General features: G+C 43.9%; 1 protein-coding gene across 2 annotated transcripts in view; it reads right to left on the bottom strand.

Moving 5' to 3' along the window:
* Positions 1 to 19,836, bottom strand: part of fam193a (family with sequence similarity 193 member A) — a 266,074-nt gene that overhangs the window by 55,488 nt on the left and 190,750 nt on the right. For both annotated transcript variants that reach the window (XM_038805884.1, XM_038805883.1), the window contains exons 6-8: positions 18,288 to 18,516; positions 9,253 to 9,377; positions 5,212 to 5,359 (exon numbers count right to left, since the gene is read on the bottom strand). In XM_038805884.1, the coding sequence (XP_038661812.1) occupies positions 5,212 to 5,359; positions 9,253 to 9,377; positions 18,288 to 18,516 (502 nt within the window). The remainder of the gene's footprint in view (positions 1 to 5,211; positions 5,360 to 9,252; positions 9,378 to 18,287; positions 18,517 to 19,836) is intronic.

Genomic DNA, 19,836 nt, shown 5'->3' on the forward strand with positions numbered 1-19,836 from the left:
TGCAAACCTACTTGTGACAATGAAGATTATTATTATAGTTCAGAGGTGCATTATTCTGAACTGCTGTCTTTTGAATGAAGCTTCAAACTTAGAATGCAAAAGTTCCAATGGCATAATTCAGGGAAGAGCAGGAAACCCTTTAAAGGCAGATCGCCTGGTCACTTATCACACTACAATATGTTGGATCTTGCTATGCACTTAACTTGCACATTTGCTTATATTATAAGAAGGACTGCACTTCACAGATACTTAATTGGCAGTAAAGCACTCTGGTGTGGTACCGATGAAGGCGATACAAAAATGCAAGTTTTTTCTCTACTTTAAAAGCATCTTAGAAATGTTGCTATGTCACCACCAGTTGGATACGATTTTTGGATAGCTGCACTCAATTTCTTCAAAAAGGATACTGAAAACACTCTACTGCAATAAATTAAATGAAGACAAAGAAAAAGAACAAAGAAAATTACAGCACAGGAACAGGACCTTCGGCCCTCCCAGCCTGCGCCGATCCAGATCCTTGATCTAAACCTGTTGCCTATTTTCCAAGGACCTTCAATTAATTGCAGTTGACTACTGGGATTAGTACAGTTTTCTGGAAACTATTCGTAATAAAACTAATAATCTTTATTAGTGTCACAAACTGACTTACATTAACACTGCAATGAAGTTACTGTGAAAATCCCCTAGTCGCCACACTCCGGCGCCTGTTTGGATACACAGAGGGAGCATTCAGAATGTCCAATTCACCTAACAAGCACGTCTTTTGGGACTTGTGGGAGGAAACCAGAGCACCCGGAGGAAACCCCACGCAGACATGGGGAAAACGTGCAGACTGCGCACAGTGACCCAAGCCAGGAATCGAACCATTAACAGTGAAAGTTATAGAAATAACAAAAGATTTCAAAAAAGGAAAATGCTCAAAACTGTTCAAATGAAAAACAAAATTACCATTTTCCTTAAAAAATAAATCTAATTCTTGGGATGTCACTGGGAAGTCTAGCAGTTATTGCCCAATCTTAGCCATCGTCAGTTTGATGCAACTGCATGGCTTGCTGGCTAACGTGTTGCAAACACTGGACTTCACCAGACACTTATGCTTTAAAATGTCTCTGAATTTAAGCTGAAACAGAACGTTCTAGATGGTGGGGGGAATGGGGCGATTATAAACCTCTTCCTGGAGGCGGGCTCATCTGATCTGGTTGTCATAGGTAAAGAAACCCAAACTGAAACCTATTGAAAACCAATTGACAGTTTTCACACCGTAACACAAAGAGGGACAGCTCATTTTGGAAGACAAAGACACAGGCAGAAAGAAACAAAAGAATTGCTGCTGTGTGGAGAAGCTACGGCTACGACGAGAAGGGTGAACCACTGTAATTACAGCTAAGCAGAATGCTTGGAAAAATAGGTTTTGTGTTTGAAAGATGGGAAACAGGACTGAAATGACTTATGGAGATTTAAGGATTTAGGAAGGAGTTGATGAGGTGGGTCCCGCTGAGGGAGTCTTTGTTTGAATACTCTGGCAGAGTGGAGCGATGTTTGAAGGGCATCTACAAGATGATTTCATCTGATCGAGCTGAGAGAAGTGAGCCTGCTGCCAGATATGCAGTGCACAGAACAAGGAGTGAAAAAATAATTTAATTAGTAATCAGGGAGTCGTGGACTTCAAGCTCACTAGTCGTTTTGCTGATGTTGAGCTTCTTAAAAATGTTTTTTAATAATAATTTCCAATTCTCAAATCTGATGAAATCCGACAATAGCTGCCCTTTCCCCCACTGCTACAATTTACACTGCAAAAGGAGGCCATTCAGCCCATCGGGTCTGCACCGGCCCTTGGAAAGAGCACCTTACTTTAGCCCACACCTCCACCCCATCCCTGTAACCCCATCTAACCTTTTGGACACCAAGGGGCAATTTAGCATGGCCAATCCACCTAACCTGCACATCTTTGGACTGCGGGAGGAAACCAGAGCACCCGGAGGAAACTCACGCTGACACGCGGAGAGAGTACAAACTCCACAGGCTCCAAACCCCCCCCCCCCCCAAAAAAAGAGCTGGTCTGTCAGGGAGGTACAGTGCATGCAAATTGATGCCAGAGAGAATAGAGGGTGGCATTCTGTGTTGGCGGTCAGGCAGGAATACATCGGGTTGGGTTGAATGGTGCAAAGAGGCTGGGCATGGCAAAGAAAGCCAAAGAGTTGCCCTTTTAAAAGAAAAACAAAGGCGGCTAAAAATAAAATTGGAACAAAGAGGGTTTCCCGGTTAAAGAATTACAAAATCATGGTTACCAATCTTAAGTGCCTAAAGGTGACGGAAATATTGAAGACAGTTTTAGAATTTGAAGCATCTTCCAAAATCAAAGAGGGAGTGATGTGTGGAGGTTAATTGTAACCTTACAGAAAGCTCATTCCCAACAACTTGATCCAGAAGTCAACAAAAGAAAAAAGAAAGAAAGAAAATGAGGGAGAATTCAGATTGTCCAATCCACCTAACAAGCACGTCTTTCGGGACTTGTGGGAGGAAAGGAGGCCACTCGGAGGAAACACATGCAGTCACGGGGAGAAAGTGCAGACTCCGCACTGTGAAGCCACAGTGCTCCCCAATATCCAGGTTAGGGTTGACAAGGGGGAAGTAACATTTGTGCCACACAAGTGCCAGGGGCTGACCATTTCCAATGAGAGAATCTAGCCATCACGTCTCAACATTCAATGGCATTACCATCATTGAAGCCCCCATTATTAACATCCTGGCGGTTATCATTGACCAGAAACCGAACTGGTTTTGCCTTAAAATTACTATGGCTACAAGAGCAGGCCAGAGTCTAGGAATGCTGTGGGGGATAACTCACCTCCTGACTCCCCACAGCTCGCCCACTATCTACAAGGCACAAGTCAGGAATGTAATGGAATACTCTCCACTTGCCTGGATGAGTGCAGCTCCAAAAACACTCAAGAAGCTCAACACCATCCAAGGGAAAGCAGCCCGCTTGATTGGCATCCCTTCCACAAACATTAACTTCCTCCACAACCGACAAACAATAGCAGCTGTGTGTACCATCTACAAGATGCATTGCAGCAACTTACCAAGGCTACTTAGGCAGCACCTTCCACACTCTCAACCACCACCAACTAGAAGGACAAGGGCAGCAGATACATGGGAACCCCACCACCTGGAGGTTCTCCTCCAAGACTTTCAACATCCTGACTTGGAAATATATCGCCGTTCCTTCACTGTCGCTGGGTCAAAATCCTGGAACTCCCTCCCTAACAGCCTTGTGTAGACTGCAGCGGTTCAACAAGGCAGCTCACTACCACCTTCTCAAGGGCAATGAGAAATGGGCAATAAATGCTGGGCTAACAAATGTCTATATCCCACAAATTAATTTTTAAAAATCTGATTTAAAAATTGGGTACAGCAACAACAACTTGCATTTATACAGTGTCTTCAATGTTGTAAAATATCAAAGGTATTTCACAGGAGCAAAATTGGAGAAAAATTTTAATTACATTGGCTTCCCAGTCAGCAACACTTTTAGAATTCAAATTCTCAGGCTTGTTTTCAAAGTCATCCAGGGCCTCTCCCTTTCCCATCTCAGTAATCTCTTCCCCACACAACCCTCCAAGATATCTGCTCTCCTCCAATTCTGGCCTCTTGTGCATACCTGATTTTAATCGCTCCAACAGTGCTGGCCTCGTCTTCAGTTCCCTAGGTCCTAAGTTCTGGAATACCTCCGTACAACTCTCTGCCTCTCACTTCCTTCCCTTAAAACACTCCTTCAAATCTACCTCTGATCAAGTTTTTGAACATCTGACCCAATATGCCCATAAGCGGCTTTGTTTGAAATCGTTCCTTTGAAGTGCCTTGGATATTATATTATTTTAGAGGTCAATTTTAAATAAATAAATAGACAATCTTTTTTATTGTCTCAAGTAGGCTTACATTAACACTGCAATTAAGTTACTGTGAAAAGCCCCTAGTCACCACAATCTGGCATCTGTTCGGGTACAGAGAGGGAGAATTCAGAATTCTCAGCCGGTAAGGGAATTGAACACGTGCTGCTAGCCTTGTTCTGCGTTACAAACCAGCTGTCTAGTCCACTGAGCTAAACCAGCCTTATTATAATGCTCCACTCTTTACATAGAACATAGAACAGTACAGCACAGAACAGGCCCTTCGGCCCTCGATGTTGTGCCGAGCCATGGTCACTCTACTCAAACCCACGTATCCACCCTATACCCGTAACCCAACAACCCCCCCTTAACCTTACTTTATTAGGACACTACGGGCAATTTAGCATGGCCAATCCACCTAACCCGCACATCTTTGGACTGTGGGAGGAAACCGGAGCACCCGGAGGAAACCCATGCACACACGGGGAGGACGTGCAGACTCCGCACAGACAGTGACCCAGCCGGGAATCGAACCTGGGACCCTGGAGCTGTGAAGCATTTATGCTAACCACCATGCTACCGTGCTGCCCTTACAGTTATTGAGGCACTAACAGTACCTTATAGATCCCCAGTCTGATCTTGATGCCAGTTGGGAGCGGCAGGGAGGAGGGGGGAAATGGAGTGTGTGTGTGTGCGCGCGTGTGTGGGGTCGATGAATTGGCCGAGAAGCCCTGGAAACCACTAGACGTGAAATATAAACCTAAAGGGCACAAAGCACCTTTGACGTATCCTAATTTTCGCAATTATATGCTTTTAAAAAAAAAGTCAGATGGCTAATTTTGAGAAGGGATTGCGACAATGTGTTCCCTTACTTGTGCTCCCGCCCAGCAACATTCACCAATCTGTTCTGGAATAGAGCTATGTGCAGAACATGGTCAAAGTGTATTGTGCAGTTTGTATCACAAACTCTGGTTGATGAATGGACTGTGCATTTGTTGAAGATTTTGTGTCTTCAAATTGCTCAATTACAAATCAAGTATTAAGAAACAGCTATTACAACTGCAGCAAAAATTGGGACTAGCCAACTCAGTCAATCCCAATCGTGAAGGCAGTAGAATCCTTAAGTTTGATAATCGAACTAGTCACTAAGCAATATTGTCAAATACTTTCTAGAAAACAATTTGTAGCCTAAGACTTGCATCAAAAAAGTCATTTCAAGACACATGGTAATATCTATGCGTTTTAAAGATGGAAACACTTGGGCAATGTTGAAATTGTAACCGTGAAGTTGCAAAGGGATGTCAGTAAAAGAGAGCCTCACCTGTTCATCCACATAGTCATCTATTCGTTTTTGACACTCCAGCCATTCTGCAGCAACTCTATTCATCTCCTGGTCCATCTGTAGGTACCGCTGTAGTAACGTACTATACATATCCTCACTGTATGAATCATGAGATGCTGTACCCAACCTTAAAGGAAATCAATCAGCACCATTTAAGACAAACAGATGAGAATATAGACGGTGTGGCACATTGTTCCCCACATGGTGTAATCAAGTGCACTGCCTTCCCCAACTGCTGGCAATACTAACAACTGTGTGGGTGGATATAAATAACAGGGGGGAAACCGTGAGCAAACCTCTTCAAGAAAATGAGTGGCAGAGGAATGCATTCACTAGAACGGATAAAAAAATTAATAGAAAGTGTAGACATCAGGAAAACACCAGGAGAAGAAGCCAAATTGGACAGCTCTTTCAAGGAGCAGGTATAATAGGCTTGATGGACCCAATGGTCTCCTTTGTCCTTCCATCAAGGGCTACACTATAGTTCCAGACAGGCAGTGTTTTGTTCACAAATATGATGAAAGTTAAAAGGGAAGGTCTGATGCCTGAATTCTCTTTGCAGAATTAAACCAAACAATAAGTTACCATCACTCCTGTGTTTTGGTGCGTGACAAGGAGACTCACTGCAGATCTGCAGATTAAAGGAGTTCCCACGAGCTCAGACCCAGGATACACAGCTCATCAATGATTTTGGCACAGAAATAGAGATACTTCAAACTGTGCTTAAACAAATCATAAAAGTCCTCAACTCAAAGGCACAAAGTTTTTGAAAAACGCTCAGCGCTTGTACAGCATGACCCAGGGAGAGGGATGAAATGTCAGGGCGCTAATTTTGTTTTGACATTGTGCAAATCCCTGTAACGCTGTTCAATACAAAATTCCCAAAATGCTGATATTTCTGACTCCTCGTGTGGTGGGGAGGGCTAACTTTAAAACTTCGCAGTTTTACAGGATGTACAGTCCGCAAGATTTTGTTGGAATCTGAATCTTGACTGACATCACAATGAGCATTCATTGTTCGAATACATGCATTCATTGGGCTCCTGAGCCACACCAAGTGATGCTTAACACAGAGGTGACCACCACAGCGTAAACCATTGTCTTCCTGTACTGTGCTGTACAGTTCTATGTTCTACGAGATGGAAGGCTGCCACAGCACCAACATATCTATTTGTTAAAGTTATGTTTGTTTTTTAAGCATTTGTTTTTTAAATTTAAATCTTCTCGTTGTAGCCCTCAACCATGCCATCCCCTTCTGAAGGCTGTAACTAATGGCTGGGGTGCAGGTTTGTTAGTAATTCAGTTTCATGGTCATTTGCCTATCGAGTACCTCTGCTTTTATTCAAATATTGGCAGGCTATTTGACCACAGGGAACATTATATCAATCCTATTTTCACTTGGCATTAACATATGGCAAGATTTCCAACACACATTACTGACTGGGAGTTTTTAATCTACATTTGGGTTGGATGAATCAAATTGGCAACGGTAGCCTAGAAGGTGAGTTGAGAGATTTTGAGGACAATTTCCTGGAGCAGCACATTCTAGTTCCAACCAGAGAGTGGGCTATTTTGGACAATGAGTAATGTACAATGAGTCAGGAATGATCTCGTAGTTGAGGAGCACTTTGGTAGCCGTGATCATAAATATGACAGAATCTGCATTCAGTTTGGGGGAGAGAAGAGTGGATCTAAGAGTAGTGTTTAAACTTAAATAAAGGCAATTACAAGGTTATGAAGACAGAGCTGGCTAAAGTGAACTGAGAAATTAGATTGAGGGTAGGTCAGTAGAGATGCAGTGACAGACAATGGAGCTATTTTGCAACACTTAGCAAAGTTACATTATAGTGAGAAAGAAAGACTCAAGGGGAAGGATGCATAATTTGCTGCTAACTAAACAAGTTAGTTTAAATGGAAAGAAAAATAATACAATTCCAGGAAGATTATTGGCAAGTCAGAAGATTGGACATAATATAAAACACAGCAAAGAATGACAAAATAAATTGGGGATAAATTAGAGTATGAGAAAATTGCTGGAAGTATAAAACTGATTGCATTAGAAGCAGCGCAGAGAAGGTCACTCGACTAATTCTTGGGATGAAGCAGTTGTTTTGAGGGAGAATTGGACAAATTGGGTCAGTATCCATTGGGTGTTTTGAAGAATGAAATGTGCTTGTACTGAAACATGCAAGATCCTGAGGAGGCCTGACAGGTTGGATGTTGAAAGGATATTTCCTTTATGGTAGAGACATGATGTCGGGGCAGTGTTTAAATATAAGGGGTCTCCCATTTAAGACAGAGATGCAGGGTTGTTAACCTGTGGAATTCTCTTCCCCAGAAAGCAGTGGGGGCAGGGTCAATTAATATTTTAAGGCCAAGTTATTTTTTTTATTGGCAATCTATTGCAGATTACGGAAGCAGGGAGGTCATCATCGATTATATTGAACTTTGGTGAGGCCACAGCTGGAGTAGTGTGCGCAATTCTGGTTGCCACATTATAGGAAGGATGCGATTGTACAGGAGAGGTTGCAGAGGCGATTCATCGGGATGTTGCCTGGGATGGGAACATTTAAGTTATGAAGAGAGGTTGGATAGGCTTGGGTTGTTTTCACTGGAGCAGAGAAGACAGAGGGGTGAACTGATTGAGGCGGACAAGATTATGAGAGGCACGGGCAGGGTGGATAGGGAGCAGCTGTTACCATTAGTCAAAGGGTCAGTCATGAGGCGACACAGGTTCAAGCTGAAGGGCAGGAGGCTTTGTGGGGTGGGGGGAAGGGAAGAGAAATGTGAGATAAAACCTTTTTATCCAGAGGGTGGTGAAGGTCTGGAATGCGCTGCCTGGGAGGGTGTTAGAAGTGGGTTGCCTCACATCCTTTAAAAAGTACCTGGATGAACACTTGGCACATCATAACATTCAAGGCTATGGGCCGAGTTCTGGAAAATGGGATTAGGTAGGTAGGTAGGTCAGGTGTTGTTAATATGACTGGTTGTTCATAGGGGCTGGTTTAGCTCACTCGGCTAAATCGCTGGCTTTTAAAACAAACCAAGCAGGCCAGCAGCACGGTTCGATTCCCGTACCAGCCCCCCCGGACAGGCGCCTGAATGTGGCGACTAGGGGCTTTTCACAGTAACTTCATTGAAGCCTACTCGTGGCAATAAGCGATTTTCATTTCATTTCATTTTTCATATGCAAGTGCAGGCCCAATCATAGAATTTACAGTGCAGAAGGAGGCGATTCGGTCCATCGAGTCTGCACCAGCTCTTGGAAAGAGCACCCTACCCAAGCCCACACTTCCATCCCCATAACCCAGTAACCCCACCCAACACTAAGGGCAATTTTGGACACTGATGGCAATTTAGCATGGCCAATCCACTTAACCTGCACATCTTTGGACTGTGGGAGGAAACCGGAGCACCTGGAGGAAACCCACGCACACATGGGGCGAATGTGTAGACTCCGCACAGACAGTGACCCAAGCTGGGAATCGAACCTGGGACCCTGAGCTGTGAAGCAATTGTGCTAACCAGTATGCTACCGTGCTGCCCAATGGGCCGAAGGGCCTCTTCTTCATTGTGTAATTCTGTGACAAGGGAGTCAAAGGGTATTGGGGTAGATAGAAAAGTATAGTTAAGTCTACAATCAGTTCAGTCATGATCTTAAATGGTGTTGCAAGTTCAAGGGCTAAACGGTCTAAGTCTGCTCCTAATTCATGTGTTCATCTGCAACTGCACATCACTCCCATAAAGTAACACAATAATTACTTCAAAGACAATGAGCTTGATCTAAGAGGACACGAGCATGGTTAGTATCACAGCAGCAGACAATATCCTGAAGAGTTTAGTTAATTTGATACTTCACACTGCAGAGAATCCAGAAATGCCCAGCAAGGAGAATGGTTGCCACAAAAAGGACTTCTCATTTCAACAACGTTGCTAAAAACAAAACACTAAATTATAAATTGTTTCCCTTGTGGTTTCTGTTTAAAAGCGCAAAAGTGTTCTAGTTATAGAGGAGCTTACCGGAGCTGTGCTACTAGTGATGGTAAACTACTCTGCAGAAGTGGCTCAGAGAACACCAAGTTTTCAAAAAGGTGCTTGTTATGAAGTTCCCACGTCACCTGGAATTTCTTCAAATGTTCACTTTCCTGTAAGAGAAATGAAGGAAGACATTTATTGTCCATACAATTGCAGCTGGCTTTCCGTATGCGAGGGATGTGATGGTGCAGAGGATTAGACGATATCCTACTAAAGCCAGGTTCAAATCTAGCTCTATTGAAAATTCATAGGCTGGAAGAGTTTGACAGATTCAACCCAGTGACCATGGGCTTGCTTCATAAAAATGCCCTTAATTTGACAATCTCACTAAGAGAAGCTACAGTAAGGGGCACATTCTGGAAATTAAGATGGAAACTGGGAAAACTCAGCCAGCCTTGTAGCATCTGTGGAGAGAGAAACAGAGTCAACATGTGAAGTCCAACATGCAGCTTTGGAATGAAACTGGTGCGAGTAGTAGGAGCTCCTCTAGGGTATATGCATATATTTCAACCATGGTAGCATAGTTGCTTCACAGCTCCAGGGTCCCAGGTTCAATCAAATCTCCTCTCAAGCTTTTCTTCTCAGAGAACAGCCGCAACTTCTCCTATCTACCCACGTAACTGGAGTTCCTAATCACAGCGACCATGACCATTCTCATGAATCTTTTTTGCACCCTTTACAATGTCTTCACATCCTTTCTAAAGTGTGGTCTCTGTAGGGAAAATGGTATCAAAATTAGAGCTAGGCCAGTCAGGAGACATACAGAGTATTGGAAATCTGGAATTTTCACTCCTAAAAGTCTCCGTATGTTCCGACATTTAAAACTAAAATTTTATTAGGCAAGGATATAAAGGGATACGGAGCTATGGTGGGAAAAATGGGATTGAGGTGATTTAATTGACTGCTTTGGCAGGCTGGAGCAGCTAAACAGCCTCTTTCTGTCATGGCTTGTCCTAATTTTTCTTGCTGTAGTTAAATTCTACACTTTTAGTTTTTGCTGTTCAAAACTGGAACTTTCCAGAGATTAAATCACAGCATCAAACTGCTAGGCAAATCATAGGTAAAGATTCATAAAATCCCCATAGAGTTTACAGTGTAGAAGGAAGCCATTCGGCCCATCGAGTCAGCACCAGCTCTTGGTATGAGCATCCTACTTCAGCCCACGCCTCCACCCTATCCCAGTAACCCCACCTAGCCTTTTGGACACTAAGGGGCAATTTAGCACAGCTAATCCACCTAACTTGCACATCTTTGGACAGTGGGAGGAAACCCACGCAGACATGGGGAGAACGTGCAGACTCTGCACAGACAGTGACCCAAGCCGGGAATCGAACCTGGGACCCAGCAGCTGTAAGACAACAGTGCTAACCACTGCGCCGCTGTCCCGGTCGAGACCTGGGAGATCCCGATTTGTGATTGATCAAAACATATCAAACACACAGAGACAGCTTGTCGGGAACAAGAAGGTGTCAAGTCAAGGCATCGGAGGGAGCACACAAACCTTGAAACATCTCATTGTACAGCCTGAGCATGTGCTTATCTTCAAATTGAAGCTGATGTAAAACTATATTTGAGGGACTAAATCACTATGCCAGGGGTGGGCAAACTACGGCCCGCCAAAGGTCCTTATGCGGCCCACCAAGATCAAGTCATAAAAAAAAAAAAAAAAAAAAATTTTTAAATATTTTTTATATTTTTTTAAAATAAGGTTAATGGGGGGGGGGGGGGGGGCTGTTGGGTTACTGGTATATGGTGGATACGTTGACTTGAGCAGGGTGATCATTGCTCGGCGCAACATCGTGGGCCGAAGGGCCTGTTCTGTTCTATGTTCTATATGAGGCGCCCAGAATCATAACCGGGTGAAGCGCCATTTTTGAAAAGTAGAGAAAAAGAGGGCTAAAGGCAGGATGCCGCAGGGGGAAGGGCTGAGGTATATGCCGCAACCTAATTGGTTACAACCAGGACTATTAATTAATATACTATGCGGCCGTTTAAAATTGTGAATTTCTGAATGTGGCCCTTGCACGGAAAAGTTTGCCCACCCCTGCACTATGCTGTTGCAATTGCTTTTGCCAATCTTTGAAGAAAACTTCGAGTTAATTGATTGGGGATGGGAACTGAGTAAGCCACGTCTGGGGAGGTTCTGGATGCTTTGTGTCGGGTGCAGATATGCCTCTTGATTTTCAACAAAGTTTCTGAGCAGAGTATCTGAGTACTTTGTGATAATCAAACGTGATCCTGACATGCGGTCACCCCACAGACAGACGGGCAGCACGGTAGCATTATGGATAACACAATTGCTTCACAGATCCAGGGTCCAGGTTCGATTCCGGCTTGGGTCACTGTCTGTGCGGAGTCTGCACATCCTCCCCGTGTGCGTGGGTTTCCTCCGGGTGCTCCGGTTTCCTCCCACAGTCCAAAGATGTGCAGGTTAGGTGGATTGGCCATGATAAATTGCCATTAGTGTCCAAAATTGCCCTTAGTGTTGGGTGGGGTTACTGGGTTATGGGGATAGGGTGGAGGTGTTGACCTTGGGTAGGGTGCTCTTTCCAGGAGCCGGTGCAGACATGATGGGCCTCCTTCTGCACTGTAAATTCTACGATAATCTATGAATCAGTTAAAAAGGAAGAGAACTTGGGAAGGAAGTATGTACCGATTTTGTGGGAACATGGAATTGGCAACCAATTTGTTTCCCCTTTATGCTGGGCCAGCATTTATTGCCCATACCTGAGGGCATTTAAAACCCATTGCTGTGGGTCTGGAGTCACATGTAGGGCAGATGAGGTAAGCTATCCTTCCCTAAAGGGCATTAGTTAACCAGATGGGTTTTACGGAAATGGTTTCATGGCCATCATTAGACTTTTAATCCCAGATTTTTATTGAATTCAAATTCCACCACCTGCCGTGGTGAGATTCGAACCCAGGTCCCCAGAGCAATACCCTCGCTAACTGGCTTACTAGTCCACTGATAATACCACTATGCCACTGCCTCCCCTGAGGCTGAACTGCAATAGAAGTTGAGGACTACACAAACAAAATGATGGTGCTTTTTGAGCTGCAGTCAAGGTTAGTGAAAAATGCAATATCATTGATGTATACTTTATTAATTTAATAATAATCTTTATTATTGTCACAAGTAGGCTTACATTAACACTGCAATGAAGTTACTGTGAAAAGGCCCTGGTCGCCATATTCCGGCGCCTGTTCGGGTACACGGAGGGAGAATTGAGAATGTCCAATTCACCCAACAAGCATGTCTTTCGGGACTTGTTGGAGGAAACCGGAGCACCCGGAGATGGAAGGCAAGCAACGAGACACACAAAATAATACAATGATGTCCTGCAAAATTAATTCGGAGAGGACAGGATATGGAGCAGCATTTCAAGAGTGCTAATTTTGGGATTATTTCACATGCTATTTCTATGGTAACAGTGTAGTAAGATTTTAAAAATTATTTCATGGAACATGTGCGTCACTGGATGGGCCAGCGTTTATTGCCCATTCCGAATTGCCTTTGAGGGACGATTTAACAGTCAGCCACATTGTTGTGGATCTGGAGTAACATGTGGGCCAGACCAGGTAAGGATGACAGATTTTCTTCCCTGAAGAACATTAGTGAATCAGATGTTTTTTTTACGATAATTGGCAATGGTTTCATGGTCATAAGACTTTTAATCCCAGATTATTATTTATTTGATCCAAATTTCACCATCTCCCATGGTGGGATTAGCATGTGATTATGGAGGTTTTGCTGAATGAAAAGATCACATTATTGGCACGTGAGGACCAGTTCTGGGCAGCAATATCTGGCATGGGGCAGACAGCCTACGTCAGAGGAGCCTGATACTTATTTAATTGATTCAATGGATGTCAGTGTCACTGAGAAGGCCAGCATTTATTGGCCACCCCTAGCTGCTCTTAATGAGCTACCTCCTTGAATTGTTGCAATCCACATGGTTTACATACACCAACAATGCTGTTAGGGAGGGTGCTCCAGGGTGCTCCAGGGTGCTCCAGGTTTTTAACTGAACAGTGGAAGAAGGTGGTTTAGTTGCATGTCAGGATGGTGTGCGGTTTGGAGGGGAATTTGCAGTTAGTGGTATTCCCATGCAACTGCTTTATTTGATGGTGGAGATCATGCGTTTGTTGAAGGAGCCTTGGTGAGCAGCCGCAACACATCTTGTAGATGGTACACAGTGCTGCCACTCTGTGCTGGCAGTGGAAAAAGTGAGTGTTTACAGTGCCAGTCAAGCGGGCTGCTTTGCCCAGGATGGTGTTGAATTCCGAGAGTATTTTTGGAGCTGCACTCATCTAGGCAAGTGGAGAGTATTCCATCACAATCCTGACTTGTACCTTGTAGGTGGTGGGCAGGCTTTGGGAGTCGGGAGCTGAGTTACTCATTGCAGAATTGTGTTATAAATATCCAGATCATTGTCCACAGTAATATTTTGGAGGTAATTTCTAGATCTGGGAAGAATAAAGTTAACTGTAGAAAATGGGATAAATGTACCTAAAGCAGCTTGAAGGCTATTACACTTAAAAAGTTGGGGCCATGTTGACCAAAGGGGTTATGAGCTAGATCGTAAGAGGGAAGATCATAAAACAGCAGGTATGCTTCCTCAGCTGCAGAATTCAAGATGAGGTGTCTGTACTGCCTGCAAAGAAATTCAGCCCAGAGTGATATTTTGTTTTGGGAGTTAAAGCTACATTTGATTTAAATGCATCCAGTGAGCCTTGGAACGCTACGTCATCATGGAGATGGGTGCAGCTTAAGAAAGTTCTAGGGTTTCATTTTATCTGTGTTTGCTGGGGTGCTCAGCAGTAGACGAAAAGGCAATATCCTAAAGGTGCTACCATCAGGCTCCAGGCAGCAAACATATCACTGTTAGTTTGCTCTATGCAGTTGCGGCTCAGATGTCTCAGGAACCTATTGATCGTGCTGTGTCTTAGGGGTCAGGAGAAGTCGTGGGAAGCTAAGAAGGTGGCAGGAAAATACTGGATCCCTGCTGCAAAGGGCTAGGGCTCAGAGGAAGCACTGGGAGCCATTTGTTGCTCTGTGTAACTGGGGTGGCTGAAGCTTGGTAAAATCCAGGGTAGTGCCAGCCCAGTGATACTAGCCGGTTATTGAAAAGCTGAAATTGCGCAAGTCGAGGCGAGAGTGCAGATTCGGAAATCCAATGGAATGGAGTCTGAGGAGAAGTGGTTGAAACCCTGAAATCTGTGCAGTCATTGAAGAAGGAGGAGTTGGAGCAGTATTGAGAAAACTCAGAGACTTGACCTTCGAAAGTGAAAATTTTAGACTCCCTAGTAAGGGAGACAGAGTTTCAACGAGATTGGTTGACTGATGTCTTGGTGGGTTGGTGAGAAATCCAGGTAGGCAGTGTTGAGGACAGGTAAAAAAGAGGTCAGTAAAAAAATAAAAGCAAAATACTGCGGATGCTGGTAAAACTCAGGACTGGCAGCAACTGTGGGGAAAGAAACAGCTAACGTTTTGAGTCTAATATGACTCTTCAAATGGTTCTTCTTCAGAAAGGAAACAAAAGCTGTCCCACCAGGAAAGAAATGTGTTAACAATAGAAAAAAGGAACAAGCCAAGATAAGCTGAAAACTAATACAGAGGACAATCATGAGAAGTTTTTACAGAAAGGACGATCATGAAATGAAATTAAATGAAAATTGCTTATTGTCACGAGTAGGCTTCAATGAAGTTACTGTGAAAAGCCCCTAGTCGCCACATTCCGGCGCCTGTTCGGGGAGGCTGGACCAAAGATGGCTGTGTAGGAGAGCTCAAAATTTCTTGGGTGTATAGGTAAAAGTAAATTAAAATGACCATCAAAACCGAAATAAAAAACTGATGAAGTCAATAAACCAAATAAAATTGAGCAGTGTATAGAGGAAATTAAAAACAGTTTATTCTCTCCACTTGTGCTGCCGACCTGTTGAGCGTTTCCCAGCATCTTCTGTTATTATTTCAGATTCATAGCAGCCTCGGTTTTTTGATTTGAAGAATAGTTAGTTTGGTTAGGTAAGGCTATCTAGAGATATAGAAAAGTAGGTAATGGACTTGAGCTACAAATCAGACATGATTTAACTGAATGATGGAGAAGGCTGGATATGCTGAATGGCCTACTGCTGGTTGCAGATTAGTAAAAAGGGCAATGGATTAGAAAAGAAAAGGAAATCTTTCACAGAGGATTAAGGAATGGCCGAGTTAATAAATAGGTATCACGGCTCTACTTTCATTGAGAAAACAGGAATTAGATTTATTTACCTCGATCTCAAAATGCTAAAATCTATGCTTCTTAAGTGCAACCATTGTAATTCCACTTCACCCGCACCCACCCTCACGCCAAACAAATGTAGCAGTGATCTTTGCACAAAGTTCCACAAAAATCAAATAGACAAATGATGGTGAGTTAGTTGAAAGAGATATTGGACAGGATAAAGGGAAAAACAAAACTGGGATTGTCATGCTGCAGAGAACTGCGGGTGTCTACAGCAAAACTGAGCCTGCTTGGGCAGATATAGATCAGATGTGAGGTGACACACTGGCAGAAAGTGAAAATGCCGGAAACACTAAACAGTGAAACAAGAACCAGGTTTGGGAGCAGAAAGGGTTTGGATACATAAACGTGCGGGTGAAAAGGAAACACTGAGGCAGTCAGCAGCTCGAAGCAGAGCACGTCAAAAATGAGGACCCAGAGGCAGTAACCAACACCTCGAAGAGCGAGTGGAAAGAGGACCCAGAGACAGTAACCACCACCTTAAAGAACAAGTGGAAAGAAGATCAGAGGTAGTAACCACCACCTTAAAGAGCAAGTGGAAAGAGGAATGGAGGCAGTAGCCACCACCTCGAAGAGCGAGTGGAAAGAGGATCCAGAGGCAGTAGCCACCACCTCGAAGAGCGAATGAAAAGAGGATCGGAGGCAGTAGCCACCACCTCGAAGAGCGAGTGGAAAGAGGACCCAGAGACAGTAACCACCACCTCGAAGAGCGAGTGGAAAGAGGACCCAGAGACAGTAACCACCACCTTAAAGAACAAGTGGAAAGAGGATCTAGAGGAGGTAACCACCACCTAGAAGAGCGAGTGGAAAGAGGAATGGAGGCAGTAGCCACCACCTCGAAGAGCGAGTGGAAAGAGGACCCAGAGACTGTAGCCACCACCTCGAAGAGCGAGTGGGAAGAGGACCCAGAGACTGTAGCCACCACCTCGAAGAGCAAGTGGAAAGAGGAATGGAGGCTGTAGCCACCACCTCGAAGAGCGAGTGGAAAGAGGATCCAGAGGCAGTAGCCACCACCTCGAAGAGCAAGTGGAAAGAGGAATGGAGGCAGTAACCACCACCTCGAAGAGCGTGGAAAGAGGAATGGAGGCAGTAGCCACCACCTCGAAGAGCGAGTGGAAAGAGGACCCAGAGACTGTAGTCACCACCTTAAAGAGCAAGTGGAAAGAGGATCTAGAGGCAGTAACCACCACCTAGAAGAGCAAGTGGAAAGAGGATCGGAGGCAGTAACCACCACCTAGAAGAGCAAGTGGAAAGAGGAATGGAGGCAGTAGCCACCACCTCGAAGAGCGAGTGGAAAGAGGATCCAGAGGCAGTATGGAAAGGCAAATGAGAAAGCTGTAAATAAGAGGTTGGAGATACGGCTAAACCTGTACCTATCATCGACGGGACTGTGGTTTAGATATTTTGTCCAGTTTTGAGTGCCCTACTTTAAGAAGGATATCAAACTGCAGAAGTGCTTCACTGAGATGATATCAAGGATAAGATTTAATTATGAGTAGAGATGAGAACAATTGGAGCCTCTTTTACTACAACAGAAAAGCTTAAGAGGACATCAAATATATGTTCAGAATTATGAAGGCTTTTAATCAAGTAGGTGGGTGTAAATCATTTCTACTCTTCAATAAGTTAACAAAAGGGCTCAGACAATTCTTTTCAGCAAAGCCTGGTTAGGACAAAATGTCTCATCCGAAACATAGGTGGAATCAGAATGCTTTAAAAAAAAAAGCAGTTTTAAATAGATTTGTAGAAGAAAAAAATGGGAAAGGGCAGGGAAAATGAGACTAAAGGGATAGGCCTAGATCTCGAATCAACAATAATGGTGGGCACATTGTTGCTGCCGCATAGATTTTTCTAAACCCAATGCCCCCAGCAATTCTCACATGTGTGAGTCCATCAGGACTTGTACATCTCCTGACATACATCCCATCTCGAGACTGGAAGATTTGGGCCAGAGTTCTTTCAGAGATCTGACATAAATGTACAGTCTCCCCCAGTGTTGGAAAATCTCGAGTGTATGAGGAATCCCCATTTCACACTCGGACAAGCACAAACCAAAAGGCAACAATGTCTACCACTTAAATATTTGGGACAAATTCTGCATTTTGGGTTCAATATCAAAGATAACACACGTCAACAGTTTGACATTTTAGAATTCAGCACTTCTCAGGAACAGATGTTGTCTGTGAACTCATGTGTTTAGTCATGATGCTCTGGACATATGGTTGACTCTTAACTGCCCCCTCAAGGGCAACTAGGGAAGGGCAATAAATGATGCCACAGCCTGCCATGTCCACTTCCATGAATGAATTAAAAAAAAAGTGTGACCCTTAGGCTTGATAGGCAATTTGGTCTTTTCCTGCCGGTCAGTGTTTTTAAATGTTGGTAGCAGTGGTTAGCACTGTTGCTTCGCCCGCCAGGGTCCCAGGTTCAATTCCCGCTTGGATCACTGTCTGTGCGGAGTCTACACGTTCTCCCCGTGTCTGCGTAGGTTTCCTCCGGATGCTCCGGTTTGTTCCCACAAGTCTTGAAAGATGTGCTGTTAGGTGAATTGGACATTCTGAATTTCCCCTCTGTGAACCCGAACAGGCATCGGAATGTGGCGACGCGAGGATTTTAACAGGAACTTCATTGTAGTGTTAATGTAAGCCTACTTGTGACAATAACAAAGATTATTACTATAACAGCTTTACACTTTCATGCAGCATTATGGCAGTTACTTATTTTTATGCAACTTACCAGTGTAATGAGGAAGGTGCTGATTGTGCGAGCAGCTTGACAGAGTGCGCTGTATTCCTCCAATAGGAGTGAGATGAACTGATGAGCCTGTGGCGGGCCCTGCACCACTGTTGTGACTTTGGATCCCATTGACAGATGTCGAAGTAAGCGTACCTTCATTTCGAGAACATACTCCCTTGCCTGCTGCTCTAAGCGTTGGTACAACTGGTAGGGGTCTCGTTCACATAGCCTATGACCAAGGAAACAAAAGAGAGCACATCTATTACAAGTCTCACGTTTGCATATATTAAAAAGCTAATTTGTGCCTCTGTAAAAAATTAATTAAGCCTCGTCCACTAAGCACAATAATGTACTGGAGTTAGGGATAACAGTGTTAGTCAAGAGACCTATTGCAAACTAATTAATTGTACACATTTGGGACTAATGTTTAGTTCATCAAAGACTGCTATGTGGCATACCCAATTTTATTTCTTATTGTATTTTGCATCATTTAATGTAGTTGCTGAAGTTGGCAGAGTGTTGTAATAAACAAATGAGGTTTAATAGAATTAACTTGTGAAACTGGAGAGCAGCAGGAACAGACATCCAAAATCATGCCCAAGCCCGGAGGGGAAACAACACCCAAAGTGGGAAAACTGGTCTTGGGATTACACAACTGGCCCATGCCTGGTTCGCGTTAATGAAAAAACGTTGTACTATCACAACACTTCAAAACATTGAACAGCATTTTCAGATGTCCACAGAAGAAGTTGGGGGATTGCATCCAAATTGCTGCGTCCTGATTTGCCCTTCCTGCAGAATAACATCTCTGGAGTTAAATTCCACAACTCTCCCTCAGATTGGTAAATCATCCAGTGTGGAACTCTAATTTCCTCTTTATTGCTTCACAGGGTGTTGCTGGAAAGTCAGCATTTCTTACCCCCCCAACCCCCAATTGGTCTTGAGAAGCTGGTGATGAGTCACCCTCTAGAGCATCTGGCATCCACAATGCTACTAGGAAGCAAGTTTGGGAAGGATATTTTGGCTGCAGGAGAGATTCCCTGAGAAGATGCCCTGGATAAGATTTAATTATGAGGAGTGAGATGAGCAACTAGAGTCCTGGAGTCCTTTTTCACCGGGGCAGAAAAGTTTAAGAGGATGAATAGCAAGCGACTGGTGCTCTGGAGTACGATCCTTTTTTGGAGAAAGCAGCAGGTTTTATTTGCATACTTCAAAATTGCAAGGCATTTCCTCGGAGCTACTTGACTGTGGCCTTCATTTAACATTTGGACAACTTTGCCAAGCTTTGCTCATTTTAAATGCTTCCATCGTCACCTATCCCAACTTCATTCCTCAATGCCTCAACGATTCACCTTCAGTGCCACATGTAAGTATCGTCAATGCCGTTATGTGAAATTCCACGTAGAAAAGTGAGGGACAACACATTTCATTCAAAGGATAAGGAGACACAATGCAGACCAAAAGATATGATTTCAAAGGTGGCGGCGAGAACCAAAACAAATTTTTGAAATTGGCAGAACAGGTTAACAAGGGGAAGGGAGATTTGATA

This window comes from Scyliorhinus canicula, chromosome 8 (genome assembly GCF_902713615.1).
Source record: "Scyliorhinus canicula chromosome 8, sScyCan1.1, whole genome shotgun sequence".
NCBI lineage: Eukaryota > Metazoa > Chordata > Chondrichthyes > Carcharhiniformes > Scyliorhinidae > Scyliorhinus > Scyliorhinus canicula.